This window comes from Euleptes europaea, chromosome 1, assembly GCF_029931775.1.
Source record: "Euleptes europaea isolate rEulEur1 chromosome 1, rEulEur1.hap1, whole genome shotgun sequence".
Classification (NCBI taxonomy): domain Eukaryota; kingdom Metazoa; phylum Chordata; class Lepidosauria; order Squamata; family Sphaerodactylidae; genus Euleptes; species Euleptes europaea.
In genome coordinates, this window is record NC_079312.1 from 61721727 (window position 1) to 61743721 (window position 21995).

Genomic DNA, 21995 nt, shown 5'->3' on the forward strand with positions numbered 1-21995 from the left:
TCAGTAGAACAGTGGGCAGAAACTGGGGCCAAATGAAGGAAGGGCGATTGTTTGGGGGGGGGGGATTAAAAAGAAAAAGAAGATCTTGTCTATTTACAGGAAGTTCTAACCATAGAGTTTGTGGTGATTCCTAAATCTTTCTTATCATACTAATGTTGCCAAGACAATGCTTTCCATTTATTCAGACTAGTATCTGGGAGATCTGGGTTCGAATCCCCTCTCATGCCATGGAAGCTTGCTGGGTGATCTTGGGCCAGTCACACTCTTTTAGCCTAGACTACCTAACAGGGTTGTTGTGAGTCTAAAATGGAGGAGAGGAGAATGCTGTAAGTACCTTTGGGTCCCCAGCGGGGAGAAAGATGGGGTACAAATGAAATAAATAAAAAATGCTTTCCATCTTTCCTCCATCACAGCCATCCAGACAGTAAATGTTACTGAATGTGTTTATGTGGAATTTAAGAATTTAAGTAAAAAAATCTATTGTGAAATGTGAAAATGTAATAATCTAAAGGATGTATAATTGAGCTGACACTATAGAGTAAGTTCCGGTATAATGTAAGAATCTGATGTGTATGTCTGTATGTCTGTATGTTTTGTTTATCCATTTGGGGGGGGGGATTAAAAGAAAAAAAGGTATAAGGTGGTGCACATTGGAACAAAAATAATTCTAAATTCAGATATATATTGATGGGGTCTGAACTGGCTAAGTTTGAGACCAGGGGTGTCGAACTCATTTGTTATGAGGGCTGGATATGACATAAATGTGTGTACCAGCCCAGATCAGCCATGTGTACCAGCCTGCAGCTGGCTTGCCAGCCCACATCAGAAGCGGGGGGTGGCTTCCTCAGCTGGCGAGCTCAGCATGTGGATTGCCCTCCCCAGCAGCCTCCAACTTTGGAGGCAGCAGGGAAGGGTTATCTATGCACTGGGCTGGAGCCTCCACTTTCTGATTCCCACTGCCTGCGGGTTCAGACCTCCACAAGCAGGCCCCATGAACTGAAAGGCCCCTGTAGTCCAGAATCAGGAGCCAGGGTGGGGGGACAGAGGTGTTGGCTGCCTCTACTTGGCTTGCGGGCCAGATAACAGCACTCAAAGGGCCAGATCTGACCTGCAGGCCTTATCTTTGACACCCGTGGAATAATTGAACAGTGGAATTCACTGTCAGTATACATAGTGAGGACCAAGAGCATAGATGGTTTTAAAAGGTGGTTAGACACATTCATGGAGAGGTCTATCAATGGGTACTACCCATGGTGACTAAAGGAAACCTCCATCTAGAGGCAGTAAATCTCTGGATACCAGTGTTAGGAGGTCCTTATGTCCCGTGTTTTGTCTTCCAGGACAACTGATTAGCCACTGTGTGAAACAGTAGACTGACTAGATGGATCCAGCAGGCTCTACTTATGTTCTTAAACTGGGATTAAACATGTTTATTTCACTGATTTCACTTCATGGCTAGATTGAAATAAGACTTCCATAAGAATACTATTATTTTAATATACTTTATTGGAAAAGTACACCGTTTTAAATTGTTTTCAATGAGACAAAGCAGAAAGTAATGACTCTGTTTCTATCTACTGAAGTCCTGTTCTTGATGAACTGTGACTACTGCATGGCAAATCCATATTTGCATGACACGCAAAAGAAAAGATGATTTTTACATCATTTGGAGAGTTTATATCATCCCACTGTTTAAAATCATGAAATGCTGATGTTTTGACTATATTTCATGTCTTCTAAGTTGCACCATTTCTCAGTTCACAGTTTATCCATGTATTTTAGCATGCCAAATGATCACTCATCAGTCAATGTCACCTTGAGAAAATTGCCAAAAACAGAGGAAGCGCAACAAGAGCAGGTTTAGAACTCAGGCCTAAAACGCCACCACATTCTCTGGCATTCTCCTAATTAAAAAAAAAAAAGATAAAAAAGACATGTCACATTTCAATCATTCTTGATAATCTCAACACATGCATAGAATAGCTATCTGACACAATGCAATATGACATACAACTGGAAGTCTAAAAAATGAAAACCACAACCAAAGTTGCATGGATCCATTGTAGGGTTGCCATTTCTGGGATGGGAAATGCCTGGAGATTCAGAGATAGAGCCAGGGGCGGGCAGGGTTTTGGGGATGGGAGTGACCACAGCAAGGTATAATGCCATGGAGACCACCTTCCAAAGCAGCCATTTTCTTCAGGGCAACTCACCTCTGATCAGTTGTAATTCCAGAAGATTTCCTGCTCCCACCTGGAGGTTGGCAACCCTAAGTGTAATATAGTGCTGGCTCGCACAACTTGTGATTTATGAGCCAAACACACTCCACAGTTCATGCTGGAAGACTAACAAGGGCTTGACAATTCTCTCCCCTAATTCCCCCCCCCACATTAATCACCTTATTAAAACAACTAAAACAACAACTAATCCAAACAAGGCAACAGTTCACCACTAAAAAAATAATAGCAGTAAAAATAATAATAACCGGGGGGGGGGGGAGGGGACAAGCTTGTGAATTCTACAAACATGCCTGACAACCTGCATACAGTTTGGCATGTAACAAGTTGTACAGGCCTGAAATAGCAAACAGAAAACAATACTTGACTTAAACCTGTGACCAAATCCCATTTAGGCCATGGATTTGTTCCCTTAGATTACTTACTGTCGTTCAGTATGAGCTGTGAAATGCAATATTAATCTACTTTTGCAGGGACGTTGTAAGGAAAGGAGGGAGCAACCTTGGAAAATAATTTGCATAGTGATATAATTGTATCATTACTAATAATTACTAGGTAATCAAAGAATTTATGAAACCCAGAAAAGACCTGTGTTGTACTGACACTCTCTCCCAACTCTATAGTGTAGTTTGCTACCAAGTTAAAGATACCAACTAGTATTTAACAATATTTGTGTTTGGAGAAAATTCTAAAATGGGCAATTCTTCTCAAAACAAACAAAAACAAACAAACAAACAAAACACCCTTAATATTGCAAGTCAAATTAGTTAATTCTTGTTATACTGGCTTAAAAAAAAAACCTACTCTATAAATAATATTATTACCGTTCACACTCATTTTAAAAATACCAAAGTATATTGTATTTTGGAGCCACCGTAATAAGCTCTAAAGCAGTGACGAACAAGCTCCCTTGCAATCGATCCAGTTTTTCCAAGCCTTTTTCAGACGCTGTATTTCCCTGAACGCTTTCTGAGAAAGATCAGGAAGACCAACTCTGGGGAAACCACCCACTGACTTTTTTTAACCGCTTCCCCTTTCAAAAAATGGTAAAGCTGTAGGGCTGCCAGCAGGGAGGGCTAGTTAGAGAGTTTCTTTAAACCCAAACTGGATGTTCCTGCAGCACTTTTAGCTGCATGTTTGCCCTGAGCCCAACCTTGGTTGGGAAAGGGCAGGTTAGAAATCGAATAAAATAAATAAGTAAAAAATGTACTGGGTCTGGATATATATAAAGGGCAGCCCAAACAGGCTCCAAATGCTTACATGTGAGGAGGAAGGATTCCTGCCTCCCTCAAGCCATTTTTCTATGTCGAAAATGGTGCAGCAAACAGGAGCACACAACATGCCTCCAGTGTTGGGGAACACAGACTCAACTCATTAAAAACCCGAATGTGTAGTTTGGCCTTCAGGGTTTGGAGACCTAAACATCTCCCTTTGCAGCCTGTTAATTGGAAAGGCTTTGACAATGCCATATATACATCCCCTGGTGACAAAGGATGCTGTGCAAGAGCATTCGAGCTTTGATTAGAAATGAAGCATCTATAGCTGATGAAGGCCTCCACCTGGAGGCAGCTTGTGCTGGCTGTAGGGCGAGCCATTATAAGCTAGGAACCAACTTTGGGCAGGCTCAGATCATAATACCGTGCTGTTTTCCATCCTCGCCCTTAGTTCTGAATGCAGGCAGTATCATCACTATTCTAGGGCTGACACTGACTACAATCAGATCATTGTCTGTGTATACTCAAAAATATAATCACTTTCAGTACACTTTTACTTTGTAAAACAAAATCTTACCTCAGGATGGAATCCATGGCAAGACTCTGGACGTCTCCTAATTTTGTGAGATTTTAAGCGCTCACATTTTAAGGATTCGTTATGTTCACAGAAGTTAAGGATAGGTCTTAGAATTAGGGATCTGTCAAGTTCCAAGTGACCAAAAGACAATCTAGTGCAATCTTTGGCCCACCCGGTCCTCTAACTGTGGCAAATCAACATTTGAACATCCCATCCAAGCACCAACAGATAAGATAGCTCCAGATGCAAACAAGTCAAGCCACCAGAAGGACTTTATATACTCTATCCCTTGTAGGACCCCTTGCTATTAAAACAGAAAACTTTCAAAGCAACTGGAGTAACTCTCTTTAGGATTGCACTGTTAATCTCCAAGACATCACACATTAAAATGTCATTATTTCCCCTGATGATGACTGGGAAAAGTAAAATTAACCCCATTAGATAAATCTGATATACCAAATAAGAGAAATGTATATACTCCCCTCTTTCCATAATTTAGTATCCACACAAACATGCAGTATTTTGGCTTCCATGATCAGACAGAAAATTAACAACCCCATGACTCTAAATATTACACACTTTACTAAAACATGTTTAACATTCTTGTTAAGAAATTACTACTACTACTACTATTATTATTTAAAACATTAGCTGCTTTTCTTTTTTGCAGAACACAAGGCAGCTTATTACATAAATAACTTGATTATAAAAACAATATAAATAAAAGAACAATTATAAAAACCCATAAAAAGCCACAGTTTAAAAACTCCAGTTAGGAAATGTTAATATCCCAAGTGTTGCTTTTTCACAGTAAAGGATATACCTTATTTCTATTGGCTCCATGGTAATTGGCGGAAAAGTTTCACAGTTACACTCATTACTTACTACCACCATGAAGAGATTGCTGTTTTGAATTTGCTGGATAACAAAGGACCTGTAAATATAAAAGTCCAATAATTAATTGAAATATCAATCCAGTCCTGAGAACCACAGAAGCAGCAGCTGTGGCTAGCTGTTGTGTTCTTTCAGAAGGATGGAACAGAAGCAAAGTCATATGGGATCATTCCTTATCATTAGATTACTAGATGTTGGGTTTTTTCCCCTAGTAGTAATCATCTGCACACCTGGCATAACAGATTCCTCTGCTTCTGAATGTGGGTTGCTTTAACAAGATCCTTTACCTATTGAATGACAATAATGTGTCTTGTAATGAAGTAAGCTTTGGCCTGCCAACGCTCATATCACAATTAATCAGGCAACGAGCATAAACCTGCCATTGTCAAACATATTTTAATTTCATTGATTCCAATGGGAAACATTTTAAGCAGGCGTTTATAACCAGTGGATAACCACTGAAACCAATAGGTCTTCAAAGTGATCAACTTTGGGTGAATCATTCCCTGAGTTTCTAAGCATTCCAATACAGCTTTCCTTAAAGCCATATTCATGTACGATTCTAAGAACATCTTTAATCTAGAAGGTGCCATGGGTGGTTATTGTTAATGCAATAAAAGAAGAAAGAGCAGGTTTTAAAACTGCGTATACATTTTTAGTCCATGTAACTTTTTCACTCAATTCACAGAACGCTATACGCGTGCGCGTGGAGGGGGGGAGATTAAGTGCTGCGGAAATGGTTCTCGTAGGTTATCCGGGCTGTGTAACCGTGGTCTTGGTATTTTCTTTCCTGACGTTTCACCATAAGGATACTTACAGGACAATGGTTAGCACATTACCTTTGTTACTTTTTGCAGGACAATGATTCAGCTCAAACCCAACCTCTTTCTGACTACATATTACTCTTCCTACACACTTGACACTGAGAGACACTGTCCTTCAGTGTTACTCCTCTGAAGATGCCTGCCACAGCTGCTGGCGAAATGTCAGGAAAGAAAATACCAAGACCACGGTTACACAGCCTGGATAACCTACGAGAACCAATGAACTCTGATCGTGAAAGCCTTCGACAATATTTTGCTGCGGAAATGGTTCATTGCAGTGGAGAAATGGCAAACAAAAGCTGAGGGTGTCCTTGCTCCACTAGAGAGGAGGCTCTCTGGCAGACCTTGGGAACTCTCCCACTGAGGCACGTCCCAGCGTTCTCCTGCTCACTCTCAGGCGTAATGTGGTCTACTCCTGTGCTAATCTTTACATCAGCTCAATATAACGCGCTGTGACATGTAATGCCACTGAATCCAGAATAGATGTTTTCAGTTTAGCGGTCTGGCAGGGAAGGATGAAGTTAAATGAGGACTTGCACATGTGTAGATGTGGACAAAAGCATATTTCCACTGAGACGTCTCTCCTTAAAATACATATTGTCTTACTAAGAAAACTCTCTGCTTTTTCCAAAAATCACAAAAAAATAAAATTGGAGGGGGCCACAAAGGAGGGAAGGAGAGAGGAAGGAGCCTTTGAACCAACTCTGGGAAAGAAACAACTGGGAAGTCTGCAATTAAAAAAAAATCACCAGAAGAAAGATTAAATGTTCCTCAGTATCCTTTAAACTTACTGAAACGCCATTAAAATTACACTTTCTAAGAGCTGTAGTATGTTATATTTATGACAATAAACAAAGTGTGCATTTGCAGTATAACACACAGGGGTCGAACTTCCTAAAGGAACCTACAAAACAGCTGGACCATGTAGCAAAGCTGACATCACTATAATGGAGCATCTGTGGCTTTGTGGATTTGTGTGTGGGAGAGATGGGGCCAATAAAAGGAGAGGAGGGAAATTCTTTAGCAGAAAATAACTGCTAAATTTTATATATGATGATATCTCAGAAAGCATAAATATATTCAGTCCCAAGGGGAATAAAAAGCAACTCCATTCTGTCCAATTCAGGAATTGATATAACGCAGTCCTACGCATTATAGAATACTTCATAATTATTATACATGTAAAATTAGCTCACAAGAAACCTGAAAGAAGATACTCTGTAGTGTTGACACAGTTACTGTTTTCCTAAATTGCTCATGCTTTTTGAAGACAGTAATTGTGGTAGGGGAGGAGGAGAAAGAAGGAAAGGGCAGTCATTTGAGGTCTTTTATTGTGTGGAGGGCCCCACATTTGGAAACCTCCCAGGGGCACTCAGAAGAGGGGAAAACAAAGGAAATGGAAAGGAAAAGAAATTGATAGGTTGACATGTGGTCTCTCATGTGCCTATTTAATGGGGATATCATAGTGACCTTTTGCAATTACATATTCAATCTGTACCTAGATTTCACCTAGTCTATTGGAACCAAGGAGTCTACAGATACAAACCAGCTCTTAGAAACAACTTTCTACTTTGTTCAAATGCACAATGGATTTGTAAGGAACCTGTCCCAATGGTGGGGGCGGGGGTGCCATGCTGTTTTCAGTAAGGCTCACTCTTAAGCAAACAATCCTATTCCATGTCTAAACCTGAGCTCATACCTATATAGATCTGAACCAGAGAACAAATTTCTATGGAGATAAAATAATAGCTGGCATGTAGGACTCATCTTAAAAGCTTCCTGCTGCATCTCATACTTAATTGCCCAGTTTGATACCTTGTATTCAAGGTGTCATTGACTTGTTGCCTTTCCAAAATGAGAGTACATTTAATATACAAATCCATGTGAAAACCCTTCCCGTGGTGGCTTCATCAAGAACAGATCCAGTGATTATGGTTATTCACAGAAAGTATCCCATTGGCAGTACTTCTTTCAATTCATAAAGAAACAAATTATATTGGAGATAGTTAACTTAATATAAGAAAGAAGGTCCAAAAGACCTGACAACCATAACATGAAACATCTCATTCTGTGATCCCACCCCTACACTTTTCCAGTTGACCTGCTGTGCAATCATATAGAGTTGTGCCTTGATTTTAATGGACTTAGATGGAAGCAACTCCGCATAGGATTGCAGTTCCCTGATACTCACTTTTAGAACTAAATAATAACTGCCACCATAATTGTGAAGTTGTTTCTCGACTCTCCCACTCCCTCTCCCCAGCTGCAGTATGCATTCTGAGGTCAGCTAAACCTTCCTTGGCTGCAGATGATCCCAGTCAGCAATCTAGAGCTAGACACCAGCATGACTGTGATTCCCAAGAAGTTGGTCTGGCAGGTCATTAGTGGAAGACTTGAATCCTCCTCCCTTTCTCAGGGCCAACCCTTCCTCAGAGCCTTTCTCATACAGTATACAGAGACCACACACAGATTTCATACTCTCCACAAATATAAGGTTGTAGAAAATGTAGATCCAACCTTCACATGTTCTCCTACACATTGTTCACTACGTTTTCATGTGTGCATCGTGTAACAAAGCATTGTGCAATTTCCCGGTCTCTGTAGGCTAATCGTGAAATGAAGCTGTAAAGATAAATTTCTGTCGGCTCACAGGCACTGGGTCATAAGCACAGGATTAGGTTGTCACTGTCAGATGAGGATGAAAGATGTGGCTAGAGCAGTGCTTAGTCAGTAATCTCCAAAGTGCAATTTGTCAGAGAAATTTATGTGCCCTTTCTTCTTAGCAGAACAGCAGGTCATGTTCCTCTGGATATATATTATTCAGAAGTATGCAGTGGGTTCCCATTCAATTACACGGACTTCAAACAGTCATGATACCTGGGACTGTCTTGTGAGATATGCCATATGCTTTCAGATATAAATTATTTCTTTAGAAAATGTACTTATTTACTTTATAGAATGCCTTTCTCACTGAGACTCAAGACGGATTACAAAACAGAACAAAGTGCAATTGGAAAGCATAAGCCATCCAAAAAACAATGCAATAGTACTAAGATTACAAATAAAAAAAATGTAAACAAAAGATGCATATGTGATACTATAAACAATGCAGATAATGGATTACAAAAATAGTAGACAACATAGTAGCACCATAATATATGCAGTAAACTGTGAAATAGACTACATCCTATTCCTGTTATAATAATACTCTTTCTCCTGAATAATTTAATTATACCTGAGCCCTATTTTATTTATAGAAATGCCCTCCTGATCATTTCTGTTTTGCAATTCTGCAGAATGATGGACCTCTGCAGGCAGGCCATTCTGCAAGTGTATGATAGTAATCTAACCTGGATGAGTCACAGTGAGCCTATTCTCTTTCTGGGTCTTCACCCTCAGGGTCCTGGGCAAACACAATGGTGGCAGAGAAGTGAGCTCACCGCCACTGTCATTACCACAGAGTAAGCACAATAATGCACTCTCTGCCATTATTTTATTTATTTACAAAATTTGTATCATGCCTTTCTGGCCTCACAAGGGCCACCAAGGAGGCTAACCATTTCAAACATGCATGATAAATTCACATTTTAAAACCACTAAATCACCCCCCCCCCAACACACATCATTAAAACAATTGAAAAACAGAGTTAAAATCCAGATAAAACATCAAACCATCAATTAAAGCATTGAGGGAATGCCAAATGAAACAAAAACGACTTAACCCACTGGTGGAAGATGGCAACAGCAGGAGACTTATGAATTTCCCTGGGGAGAGAGTTACAAAGCTTTGGTGCCATAACCGAGAATCTGAGAAGGTGAATGACTGCCCAATCTCAGAAGGTGAATGCACCTGAATGCCTCTGAAGATGACCATAGCAGTTGGGCAGGTTTGTAGCGGAGTAGGCAGTTCTTCAGGAATGTTGGTCCCAAACCATATATGGCTTTGAAATTCATCCCTGCATTCCACAGGTCACCAGAACCTTGAATTGTGCCCAGAAAAAAAATTGGGATCCCGTGTAGATGGGCCAAGACTGGAGTGATATGTGTAACCTTGAAAGCAGACTTGAGTTAGGAGCCATGTTTTTTTGGGTCACCTTCATGACTTCTCAGACCATTTGCTGTCCAAGATTGTAGAAGGGAAGCCATGTTTTATATTAAAACTGAGAAACTGATACCATGATGCAGGCAACAGGAAAGCATAGAGTTATCTAGCCACCACCCGTTCAATCACCTTGCTCAAGAATGGAACATTTGAGACTGATCAATAATTATTGAGATTTCCTATGAGATTTCCTCCTCTTGCTGTATTTGCCCAACCATTTATTTGCCACAAGCTCTTCAGTAAATCAAGGAACATTCCAGGCTCTATGGGAAGGGAGAGGGTACTTAAGAGCATTCATGCCCATCACCTGAGTCATCCCTACATTCCACAAGTCACTAAGAATTTCAACAAGAGTGCCAAACCTGTAGACTAGGAAATCCTTTAGAGATACCAGGAAGAACTCGGGATCGATCAGTTTTGTGGGGAAGACCATTCTAATTCCACACCTTCTCCACCGATTAGTTAACCGGGCAAGGTCTAAGCCTAATTTTTGGCCAAATCCACAATTTATCATAGGGAATTCCTATCTTGCTTTTAGATGTGGCTGCGCTCCTCAGTTACGACATTTAGGATTACTGGGTTCCAACACTAAGAGGGTTCCTGTACTTTTAACAGTTGTATACCATGGAAAATGCTTTGATATGAGGTTTCTCCCACCACTGAATCACTCTGAAGGGGAAAATTGCAATAGATGAAATTATCCTTTCTATGCAACTTCTCACAGGGTTTGAATCAGCATTGGACTTTGATAAAAGTATATGTGTGGCTTTTAACCCACCCTGGGTTATTAATACCAAGAATGTGCTCTAAGCATTTTTTTAAATGTTTGCAAACAAGAAAAGCTACGGTTAGGAGAGTGGCAGAGAGCTGTGCTGGTCCAAGTCTTCCCAAAGCAACAAGCAACAAGCAACAGTCTTCAATTTAAACACAACACATACCTTTTTAGGCTTAAAAGAAACTAAATTAGAATGCAACTCGCTTATAGAAAGGGAACACAAAAAGGCCCTCTCTTTTGGCCTAAACATGGTTTAGAAAGTTTTATTTTAACAGTACATCCTCTACTGTGTGTTTAGAGAATCAATGCTTGCTTACCCAATTTATATGCACAACAATGATTTTTCGGCAGGAAACTATTACCCACATTTTGAGAAGGGATCAAAAGATAAGATAATGTGATTTGACAACGTCATTCTAAACAGCTGACAATGAGCTACAACCTGAAGTGCAACATCCTATCTATGAATCATAGTTGCTCTATAAATTTGATGAATACATTTGTAATTTTTGGCCCAGCTTATAAAGAAATGAAGAAAAATAGAAATCAAAATGCTATAATGGCTATATTCAGAATAACAAAAATATTGTGTGTGTGTAAAGTGCCGTCAAGTCGCAACCCTTTTAGGGTTTTCAGGGCAAGAGACTAACAGAGGTAGTTTGCCAGTGCCTTCCTCTGCACAGCAACCCTGGTATTCATTGATGGTCTCCCATCCAAATACTAACCAGGGCTGACCCTGCTTAGCTTCTGAGATCTGATGAGATCAGGCTAACCTGGGCCATCCACGTCAGGACAAAAAAAATATTAGAGAACAGTAAATATAAATAAATATTAGAGGACAGTAAAAATGTGCTTAGTTTCTAAGGGATTCTTCTTTTACTCTCAGATTTTAAAATATCTTAAGATTTGAAGGAAAATGTGCTCTGGACCAATAGTTGATCTAGGTTGCCATTTATGTCTGTTAATATAGGAGCCATATCTCACTTTGAAATCCTACATCAAGTTTTTTTTTAATTAACTCTATATCTCGTTTTAAAGTTAACAGATGGTCAAATGTTGAATATTTATGGCAAACATTTCTAGTTCAAATTCGAGAGTTCCTTTTGAAGTGAAGCGACATAAATCAAAAATTCAAGCTTCTGTCTTTTACAACAGCATAATCATTGACATCATCATTTGCTGTATCAATGGCAAGATAATCTCACAATAAAAAACAAACCATGCCTAACAAAGAAAACAAACCATGCCTAAAAAACATCTCCACACATAAAGATAATAAGAGCCTTATTCTTTTGAAGCTGTATTTGTTCATCACTGTTAATTTTGAATCCACTCTAGAGCTTGCATCTGTTTATTTACAGAGCAGGTTAAAAAAAAAACCCACACACAACTCAAAATACTCTCAACCAAGAGCATTTTGATTTCCCCCCCTCTATTGTTGGTTTAAGTTTAAAGAAGAACAGCACAGGCCCATTAGGATATCATAAATGGAAAATGATATACAGCCTAGACTCAAATATCTGTTCCTCACATAATTGTCAGTTGCATAAACCAAACCCTAATGGAATGGAACAAATTTCAACTGTTCTTCATGCAAATATCTCTTGTTCTGGTTTTCAACCCTCCTGATGTGTTTTCCTGCCTGCTGGCTGTATTTTTAACTCATATTTCTCTAATATCCATTTTTAAAACATTGAATGAGTGTAACATTGCTATCATTCCCATAACAATCACAAATGGAATAGTTTTACATAAATTTGAAATAATATGTATGCCAGTAGCTACACAATTCAGTGTACCTCGAGTTTAAATACGCACACACACACACACACAAAGTAACTCTTTCAGGCAGTTCTTGTTGTATGATGCAATTGTGTGTTTCCCCCCTTTAGTTATGTATAGTCTTTGTTTACAAGAGCACAAACTACCAGATGTGTGAGCTGTGGCTCATGAAAGCTCATACCCTGCCAGAAAATATTTTTGTTAGTCTTTAAGTTGCTACTGGACTCTTGCTCTTTTCTACTACTGCAGACAGACTAACACGGCTACCCACTGTGAATTACCAGATGTGTGAGTTAAACAAAGATTTTATTCATAGCTGATCTACATCAAACACACATTGCCCCAATATTGACTGAAGGTTGCTATTGAATAAGCTGCCTACCATGACTACCAGTGTTTTGGGCAAACCTATCCTGGCTCTAAAATATGCCAACATGGCTTCATTTAAGCTAACCTGAATATAAACGATACCAAGAGGGGTTAAACCTTGTTTTCCTCCCCGCACATGATGTTCAAATAGCTAAAGGCTTGGTTGATGGTGCTTAAGTCAATGATGGGATGGATTGGTATGATCATTCACTCTTCAAATGCCTTGGGATGCCTGCTAGTTGCTCCACTTACACAGCAGCAACCTCAATTCTTCCACTCAACCCTACTTTAACCAGTCCCAAGACCAGGCCAAATTAAATTAACCCACCAAGCCTTGAACAATGTGAGCAGGTAAAAATGACTCCATTCTTTGTGATGTCTGAAAGAAACTCAACATTTTTCTGCTTGGTCCCTAAAAGGCGACAAGCAAACCCAACTTTATTCCACCAACTTGCAGCACCAACCTGATAAGGTTAGGTAATGCAGTTTTAAATTCCTGCACCACATGCCTCGTCCATTGTTTGTACTTCACAAGTAGCAACAGTCCAGGCTTTGGCCAATGGTCCCTTTGTGCTCCATTCAAAACAGAGGTTGTCACAAATTCCTATCCCAGCTTGATAAACTGCAAACTTGCTTTTCTAAATAGTGGTTGGTCAAAGGCCCGGACCTTCATTATATATGCCAGATTGTAGAAATTGAGTTTTCCATGTATATGGCATAACAGACATTATTCCTATAAAACGTACTTATCATCCATTCCTTGTCCTTCTTTTTAAATATAGTATCATATAAAGAACAACATTTATTTGTTGTAGAGTCTGGTGGGGGAGTCTGGTTGGGTGGGGACATGGGAGGTGCTGTCAGCCGACAGTGTTAAGTCACTTCTGGGGAAACCCATAGTGTTGCCAATAATTCCTAGAACAGACTGATGTTACTTCTGGTTTTTGTTTTTTTGGATTTTCCCAATTTTTTAAACTTTTTCTCTCTGGCTGACCACTACAGCAGTGGAGAGAAATGGGAGCAGGGGGGGACCCCCCATTCTTGGGGGAACCTGACAGCTGTAATCTATTGGAAGCCCCATGAAGGCCCGCAGGGGGCTCTTTAAACCCCCTGCCCCTTCCCGACTCTTTGAAGTGGTGGGCCCCGCCTGGGCAGGCGGCGCCCAGCACTTCAAAGACCTGGCCAAATTTTCCCCCGAACTCCGGATCTCGCCCGAATTTCGGGGATCCGAAGCGGGGGAGTTCGGACTTCAGCACGTCCCGAATTAAAACGGGCCGAATTTTGCCAAAGCCGAACTTTACCGAATTTTTTTTCAACAGCCCTACTTGCAGGTTCCCATGGCATGAATCTTTAAAATGAATGCCAGCAGGGCTACTTAACTAGGGTGAGGCTGCCTGGAGCTTAAAAACCAGGTGAGAAATGTGCTAGATAAATGAACAAATATCACCATAAAATGACAAGTGAGATATCAAATTAAAAACAGATCACGTAGATTTGCCAAGAAAAACGGAATTGTGTAATTTGCCTCACAAAATTAGATAAAATAAGTTTGTAAAAAAAAAACCCCTAAAGTAACTACTTTTTTTTTTTAAAACCGCCATCATTATTGGCTGCCAATAGTTCCAGCTTTAGTTGATTGAAATGAGACCTCTCTAGCAACTGGCTCAGCTGCCGAGGTACTGTGGAGTATTGAAAAGTCACTGAAAAAGTTTTATGAAGTATTCAACTCCTTGTAAGTTTACAAATACAAAAACAAAAAATCCTCTACAAAACCTATAGACAGATTGAACTTTTGGTAGGAAAAGCTGCAATTCAGAGAAGGAGATAGCACTGCCGGCAGTGACCTGTTGGTTTAGTGTGTGTTTGTATGTGCCAGTATGTGTGAGAGACAGACTGGTATACAAACAATGTGTGTCAACAGTATCGTTGAGTGGGTCTGCATGAAAGTGAATAAGGAATGGATACAAGAGATATTGTATACCTTCAGAATTTTAATCACAAAATCACAAAATTAATGTAAAGTAGAGCCTATAAATATCCTAATACATGTATAAATAAAATAAGAACTCTATTTTTTTATATATTTTTTGCAATAGAAAATGAATGTTTTTAATAAGCTTCAAAGAATCTGTCATGTTTCAAATACTTATTTATATGTTAAGTACAAATGCATTCAAGAATTATTCCTACTTTGATCAGCAAAGCTCATGTAATTCTTTAGGATTTATGAAACCTTTCCAAAGTAAACACTGAAAAGGACGATCAGAGCTAACACATATAGATTATTACAATTTTTTGACAATTTGTCTTGCAATCTCAGTTGTTTTCTCCATGTACATAGGAGGGAAAAGATGGTATTATACAGACTTGAACTCATTCTTGGAAGGCTGTATTTAGATCTCATTTCAGACATGAAAAAAAATCAACCATGCCAAAGGCAGGTGCTAATTTTTAAAATTCTTTTTTACTTAGCTGATTTGTTTACCAGTAAGTGACATATCAAAGGGATACATAATTTTCTTTTCCTATAAGAAACTCAATAAAAGGTTTAAGAAAGGTTAAGTATAGTAATTTGACAAATCTCTACAGAGCAACAAATGTAAAATGTTGATATCTTTAGCAGTTTATGGTACTGCTCAGCCTTAAGTGGTTTATTAAAAATACACTTTAATGCTTACAAGTTATTCTACTTATGACACTAATGTAAATGTACTCAGGTTGATGTAATTTGAATCCAATTTGTGTCTTTATTTATTTGATCAAAATTGAATGAATATATTTTGTAGAAATTCATTGTAAGTTAGGCATGAAACATCTACTCTGAATCCTTAGTGGAAGAAGCCCCCCCACCTCAGCTCTGACATTCATGTACATTAAGTTTTACTATATTCTACTTTCTTTTCAGACTTGATGTAAAACAATACATTCCTATGGGTTAAATGCTATGCTCATACATACTTCAGCTGTTATCTGCCCATCTATTCATCATTTTAAAACTTTTATGGATACTGTGGACCACCAAAAAGACAAAAGAGTGGGTTCTAGATCAAATCAAGCCTGAACTCTCCCTAGAAGCTAAAATGACTAAACTGAGGCTATTGTACTTTGGTCATATTATGAGAAAACAAAAGTCACTGAAAAGACAATAATGCTAGGAAAACTTGCAGGCAGCAGGAAAAGAGGATTGATTCAATAAAGTAAATCACAGTGCTCAGTTTACAAGACCTGAGCAAGGCTGTTAATGATAGGACATTCAGCTTTTATGCTTCTAAACAAACTCTATTTCTGTTTAAGTAAAAACAGCTGTTTAGAATAAAAGATGCCCTTTTACCTCATAGCCACCCCAGGGTCTGACCGTTCTGTCATTCTACCAAATATAACTAAGCCATCCTGTTCTTTGAGTTCAACAAAGAGGTCTAAGGTGAGAGCCTTTGGTGGCAGTGGCATCATTAGGGAACACTAAGGAAATCAAGTAGGCAGCGTACTACATGTCTTTTCAAAGTACTACAGAGAGGTGCCATACCGGGGGTTACAATACAGGGGGTAAGACATTATAGGTGTTACAACACAAATGGTCCCAGAAAAAGACACGTTACAATTAAATTCGTCCTAAAGTAAAAAACAAAGTCTTGGGGCATCTTAAAGGCTTCTGACTTTGGCAGGAAAAATAACTAGTTCTCAGCTACAACTCACAGTTAAAATCTCTTCCATTGTATTATCAATAGTCTCCTAGAGATGAGCCTTCTGGCTCACAGGCCATAGTGGTGGTGGGGAATACACCAGTCTCTGCAGACATGTCCCCAGCCTGAAGCAACTACTCACCAGCAATAATGGACCACCTAGTGTAAATACTAATCTAGGGACTACCCCTGTCCACATATTCACTCAAGTAATATTTTCACAGGTCCCAATAACATTGTCCATACCATCAACAGCTCATCACTCTAGGTAAGTCATATAATGTGCTATGATATATAAACGATGGCCCTTTTACATTTTCATTTGCAAAACTGAATACTCTATATACAAGAACCTAATAACAAAAAAGGGGCTTCTTCAGACATGTTTGAAGAAGTAGGCCCCCAGCTAAGTGAAGACTGTGAAACCTTAATAGGCGTTGAAGAAAAAGTGGAACTGCTGAACTCTTATCTGAAGGAGTGAGCTGTGGCTCACAAAAACTCATACCCTGCCAGAAATTTTGTTAGTTTTTACTCTTGCTCTTTTCTACTGATAAATGCTTATTTTGCCTCCATCCAAAAAGGGAACTTGTAAGGGAAAATACCACAAAACTTTCTGATGTACTGGAGTGGAGGCATATGAATGTCCTGATCTTCAAAATGATGAATAAGAATCCAGGACACTACAGACTAGTCAGATTGGCTTGGATTCTGTCATCTATCAGCAGGAGGTACTGATGATTGCAGATCTTTCCCACATTCGCTTTCCTCTAGCAGTGCTTATTCTTGGGGTTGCAGGATCCATGTGGTCTAGCAGAAGGGTTGCCAGGTCCCTCTTTGCTACCGGCGGGAGGTTTTTGGGGCAGAGCCTGAGGAGGGCAGGGTTTGGGGAGGGACTTCAAAGCCATAGAGTCCAATTGCCAAAGCTGCCATTTTCTCTAGGTGAACTGATCTCTATTGGCTGGAGATCAGTTGTAATAGCAGGAAATCTCTAGCTAGTACCTGGAGGTTGACAACCCTATTAGCAGCTGTGTGGGCTAGGTGGTCAGCAGTGGGGAGGAGGAAGGGTACAAAATCATCCTTTCTGCCTCTTCCACCAGTGCAACTCTGCCAACAGGATGAGAGGGGTCATTTCATTCCTCTCACTGTCCACTGCAGCCATCTAATCTGCATGGCTGTTAGACCACATGGGCCTCACAATGAAACTTTCTTTGATTTAGGAAGGACAGTTGGAAAGGATATGGAAGAGCTCTTCAATCCTTGTATTCATGAATCACAATTCACAGACTGATATAAGGAAAGATACTAGATTATAAAACTGTCAATCTGTAAGCATTTGTAAGTATCTTGAAAACAATTCACTGACTAGTAGAAGCCAGTAATAGTAGAAGTCAAGAATAAATCCTACTACACTTATCTTTTTAAATTGTGGCTGACCTAGCAGATCATGGGAATGCTGTGGATATTATATTCTGTGATTTCAGCAAGGCATTTCATAAAGCTCCCATACTGTTTTAGTTAGCAAACTAAATAAACGTGAGTTAGATGAGTATCAATCTGGAGGGGGGGGGGCTTGATCCACAAGGCTCCATCCTGGGCCTGGTACTGTTCAACAATTTTATTAATTACTCTGATAAATGGATGGAAAGCATCCTTATCAAATATTGCAGATGACCAGATAACCAGATAATTTCCTAAGCAAGTGCAATTTGGATAATGTTAGCTGCTTATACAGTTTGGCCCATCACCAGTTCATATGCCGGTGTCCCATTTCCATAGGTCTCTGACTCAAAAGATTATACGTGATCAAAATCTAATTACATTTTCTTCCATCCTCTACCAGTGCTCATTTACTAAACTACATTTAACAAAAGAATTGGCCCCAGTTCAGCTAAAGTTTGTTGCAAGTGCAACTAAGCTCCAATGAAACCAACAGAACAAATTAGTTCCGACTAGTCTCATTGCTTTCAATGGGACTTAGTCACAAGTAATTTTAGCTGGATTGTATTATTCCATTGTTAACATAATAGCCTATCATCTGCTTTTAAAACAACATTTTTTTCTTTTAAAGAACAAGTCAGGAATAGTTTACTGGAAAATATGAAAAACAACATAAAGATATCCAGTTTTGTATTCTCCTTGACAGCCACAGATGCCCAGAAAATATAGGCTGACTTGTTTTCAATTGCTTTTTAAATAGAAGATTAATTTCATAATCAGTAGGATATTGGATGACAAAAATTATTGATTGGGGCAGCCAAACCACAACCATAATAACATTCTTGTACTAATTCCTATTTTCTTTCAGGCTCCTACATTCTCTAAAACCCCTATATTTTGGAAAATCATTTAAAGATTGCAAATCCTGATGTACAAATAATTTCTTCATATTTAATGGAAAGAGAAAAGAAACCAATGTGCACAGTTGCATGTGTGGAACTGGATGCATTATTTATATAAATCATTAATCCCTTACTGTTCTTGACACTCCCTCATCATCCTTCCCCTTTCTTGGTAGTTCCACCACTCCTGGCCAAAATTTAGATTTTAAGCTCCTGTCTGTTAAAATGATATAACTTGATGGTGCTGTATAAATAATAACAATAATACAGAAAATTATACAGAATTTTCTGAAAAGCTCCATGGGAGCAGTGCACAACATTGGTTGCTAAGTACCTAACAGGGGTCTAATATATTTTCCATTGAAGTCAATAGCAAAACATCCAGTAATTTTAATGGAACTTGGCTGGACCCTGTGAACACGAGCCAGGGTTCTGTAGACAGTGCAGCAGATATCCCTACCTCCTCCTGCCCCTCACCAACACTGGATCTTGTCTGAGCCAGCTTTTCCCATGAGCAGGGAAGCTGGAAGGAAACTTGGGTGAGGGCACTCATCTCTAAACTGAGTAAAACATGAGATGGATGGCTACGTATTCTGAGGAGTTGCCTTGGCAACAAAAATGTGACTGAAGTCTTGTGAGATAGCCTTGTTAGATTCTTAGAATCACAGAGTTGGAAGGTACCACCTGGGTCATCTAGTCCAACCCCCTGCACAATGCAGAAAATTCACAACTACCTCCTCCCCACATCCCCAGTGACCCCTACTCCATGTCCAGAAGATAGCCAAGATGCTCTCCCTCTCATGCCTAAGGTCATAGAATCAGCATTGCTGAGAGATGGCCATCTAGCCTCTGCTTAAAAACCTCCAGGGAAGGAGAACTTACTACCTCCCGAGGAAGCCTGTTCCAGTGAGGATTCTGGATACCATTGTTAGTTGTCCTGGCAACACTGAGGGAGGGGGACTGTAAAATGTTGGGGTGCAAGTGTGAATTTTTCTGCATATGTTACCTTTTCTGCCCTTTGTATCTGGCCCTGTTGCCTTGCTTTCACTTTTTACATAGAGCCAGAACCTCACTATTAGATACTGTGATTAAATTTTTCTGAAGAGTGACTGACATCATGGAGCTCAGACTTAAGCCAAAAATGAAAGTATGTGATGTTCTGAGGACAGATTATGTTAAAATTATCTGAACAGCACTTAGATCAAGGGGACTTTCTGGTATGGTACATAGCCCTCTGGAAAAAAAAACTGCACTTCCTCAGAATTCAATTGCAAAAATTTTTTGGATAAAAGAACTTTGGATATCAAACTTGTACTTCATATATAATGAAACTATATGGGCAGCCCATTCCTGAAGGGAGGGGCTGCGCTGGTGGCTGGAGGCAGTGCAGCCGTGCTACCTCCAAAGGAGGATTCAGCCCCCCCCCCCCCGAAGGCTGAAAGATGCCCTTACTTGCAAGCCCAGTGGAACCATAGTGTCCCACAGGGATACACCAACTTTTTGAGTGCAAGGGCAAGGGGGTGTTCCCGGCCTCAAAGGAACTTAGGCGACTCCACCCCTAGATCGCCCTGAGAATGACCCTGGGATGATGGCACATGGACATGTGCCATCAGGACACTGGCGGGAGGCCGAGCCAGCATCCCAGGGCCATGCTGCCATGGCAGTGCTGGGACACCGGCATCCGTGCCCCAACGCCAGCGTCTGCACCCCAACGCAGTGGCAAAAGTGGTGTGGCCGCTGGCACAAGTGGTTCAGACGCCGGTGCAGGCCCTCACGTACCTCCAAACCACTTTTGCCCGGTCAGCTCAGGAATGGGCTATAAAAAGATGACCGTAAGACTAATTGGGGTACAATTTTAATGTGGAGGAATTTTCTTAGAAGTTCTCCCTCATGTGCAAATTATGAGTTAATAAAGCCACGGAGAACATTTTGCCATGTCAGAAACAGCATGTTCGAATCCACTCTAAGTCACAATTTGTTGATTGTTAATGACAGTAATTGAATAAATTGCATAGTAAAGTGAGTTCCCATGAGTCTCTAACACTTATTTCAGAATTTTTGCTTTTTGGTTTACCATTGGTTACAGATAATAACAGGTTCATTGAGATTACAGTATAACTAACACAGAGAGGTTTTCTTTCCACTATGGCATACAAAATGATTTTCTATGAAAATTATCTTAGTGTATTATTTTGAAAATATTATAATTTTTTTCACACTTAGTTTCCAACTGACTGTCATCCAAGTCCTGCTGAATGATATTATTTCCTCTGACCTGAAGTTACCATAAAAAATATCAGCTGCAAAACTCTATTTCATCTGGGAGGAAAGCTGGCCCTGTAAAATTACATTTAACTGAAGCCTTTGTGCAAATTTCAAAATAAAAATATGTGATAATGCAAGTGTCCTTTAGCAGTTAAAGAGATGGCTTTAATTTGGCGCTGGTCCCAATAGGTTATCTCACTTAATATGCATGAACTTCAAGATGAGGAATGATTTTTAAATTTCCCATTTGTTGCTGTTCCAAACTGAAAATCCTGACTTAGATTGAACTTCCTTCAGGGTTTATGTACAAGGAACAGCATAGAACCAGTCATGTTTGTATGGCTATTAGTCATTTTATTCAAATTCAGGTAGATGTTGGAATAGAGGGCAAGACCTACAGAACTCCTTTTATAAACATGCCACTTCTGCTCACACAAGTGTGGTTCTCTAGTTCCCACGGACTTCTGTTTTCATGCTCTACTTCCTATGGTATCTACAGGCTTTCCATCCCTCAGGAGCAGCTTTAGGGGACATGCAGTGGTACAGCAGGAAGGAAGAGGCAGGAAACCACTGCTCTGTGAGTAGAACTCTATTCATGGCTTTTAAAAGGGTAAAGGTAGTCCCCTGTGCAAGCACCAGACCATTAGTGACCCATGGGGTGAAGTCACATCTTTACGTTTACTAGGCAGAATATGTTTACAGGATGGTTTGCCTTTGCCTTCCCCAATCCTCTACAATTTCCCCCCAGCAAGCTGGGTTCTCATTTTACCAACCTCGAAAGGCTGAGTCAGCCTTGAGCTGGCTACCTGAAACCAACTTCAGGTAGAAGAAACCAACTTCTACCTGAAACCAACTTAGGTCATGAGCACAGCTTTGATTGTAGTAATGCAGCTTACCACTCTGCACCATGGGGCTCACTTAACGCCTTTTAGGATCC

General features: G+C 39.9%; 1 protein-coding gene across 2 annotated transcripts in view; it reads right to left on the reverse strand.

Moving 5' to 3' along the window:
* Positions 1-1490: 1490 nt before the first annotated feature.
* The window catches only part of CACNA2D3 (calcium voltage-gated channel auxiliary subunit alpha2delta 3), a 698701-nt gene continuing 678196 nt past the window's right edge, over positions 1491-21995 (reverse strand). For both annotated transcript variants that reach the window (XM_056853929.1, XM_056853938.1), the window contains 3 exons: positions 4845-4962; positions 4029-4106; positions 1491-1904 (listed from right to left, as the gene is read on the reverse strand). In XM_056853929.1, coding sequence (XP_056709907.1) covers positions 1812-1904; positions 4029-4106; positions 4845-4962 — 289 coding nt within the window. In that variant the 3' untranslated portion in view covers positions 1491-1811. The remainder of the gene's footprint in view (positions 1905-4028; positions 4107-4844; positions 4963-21995) is intronic.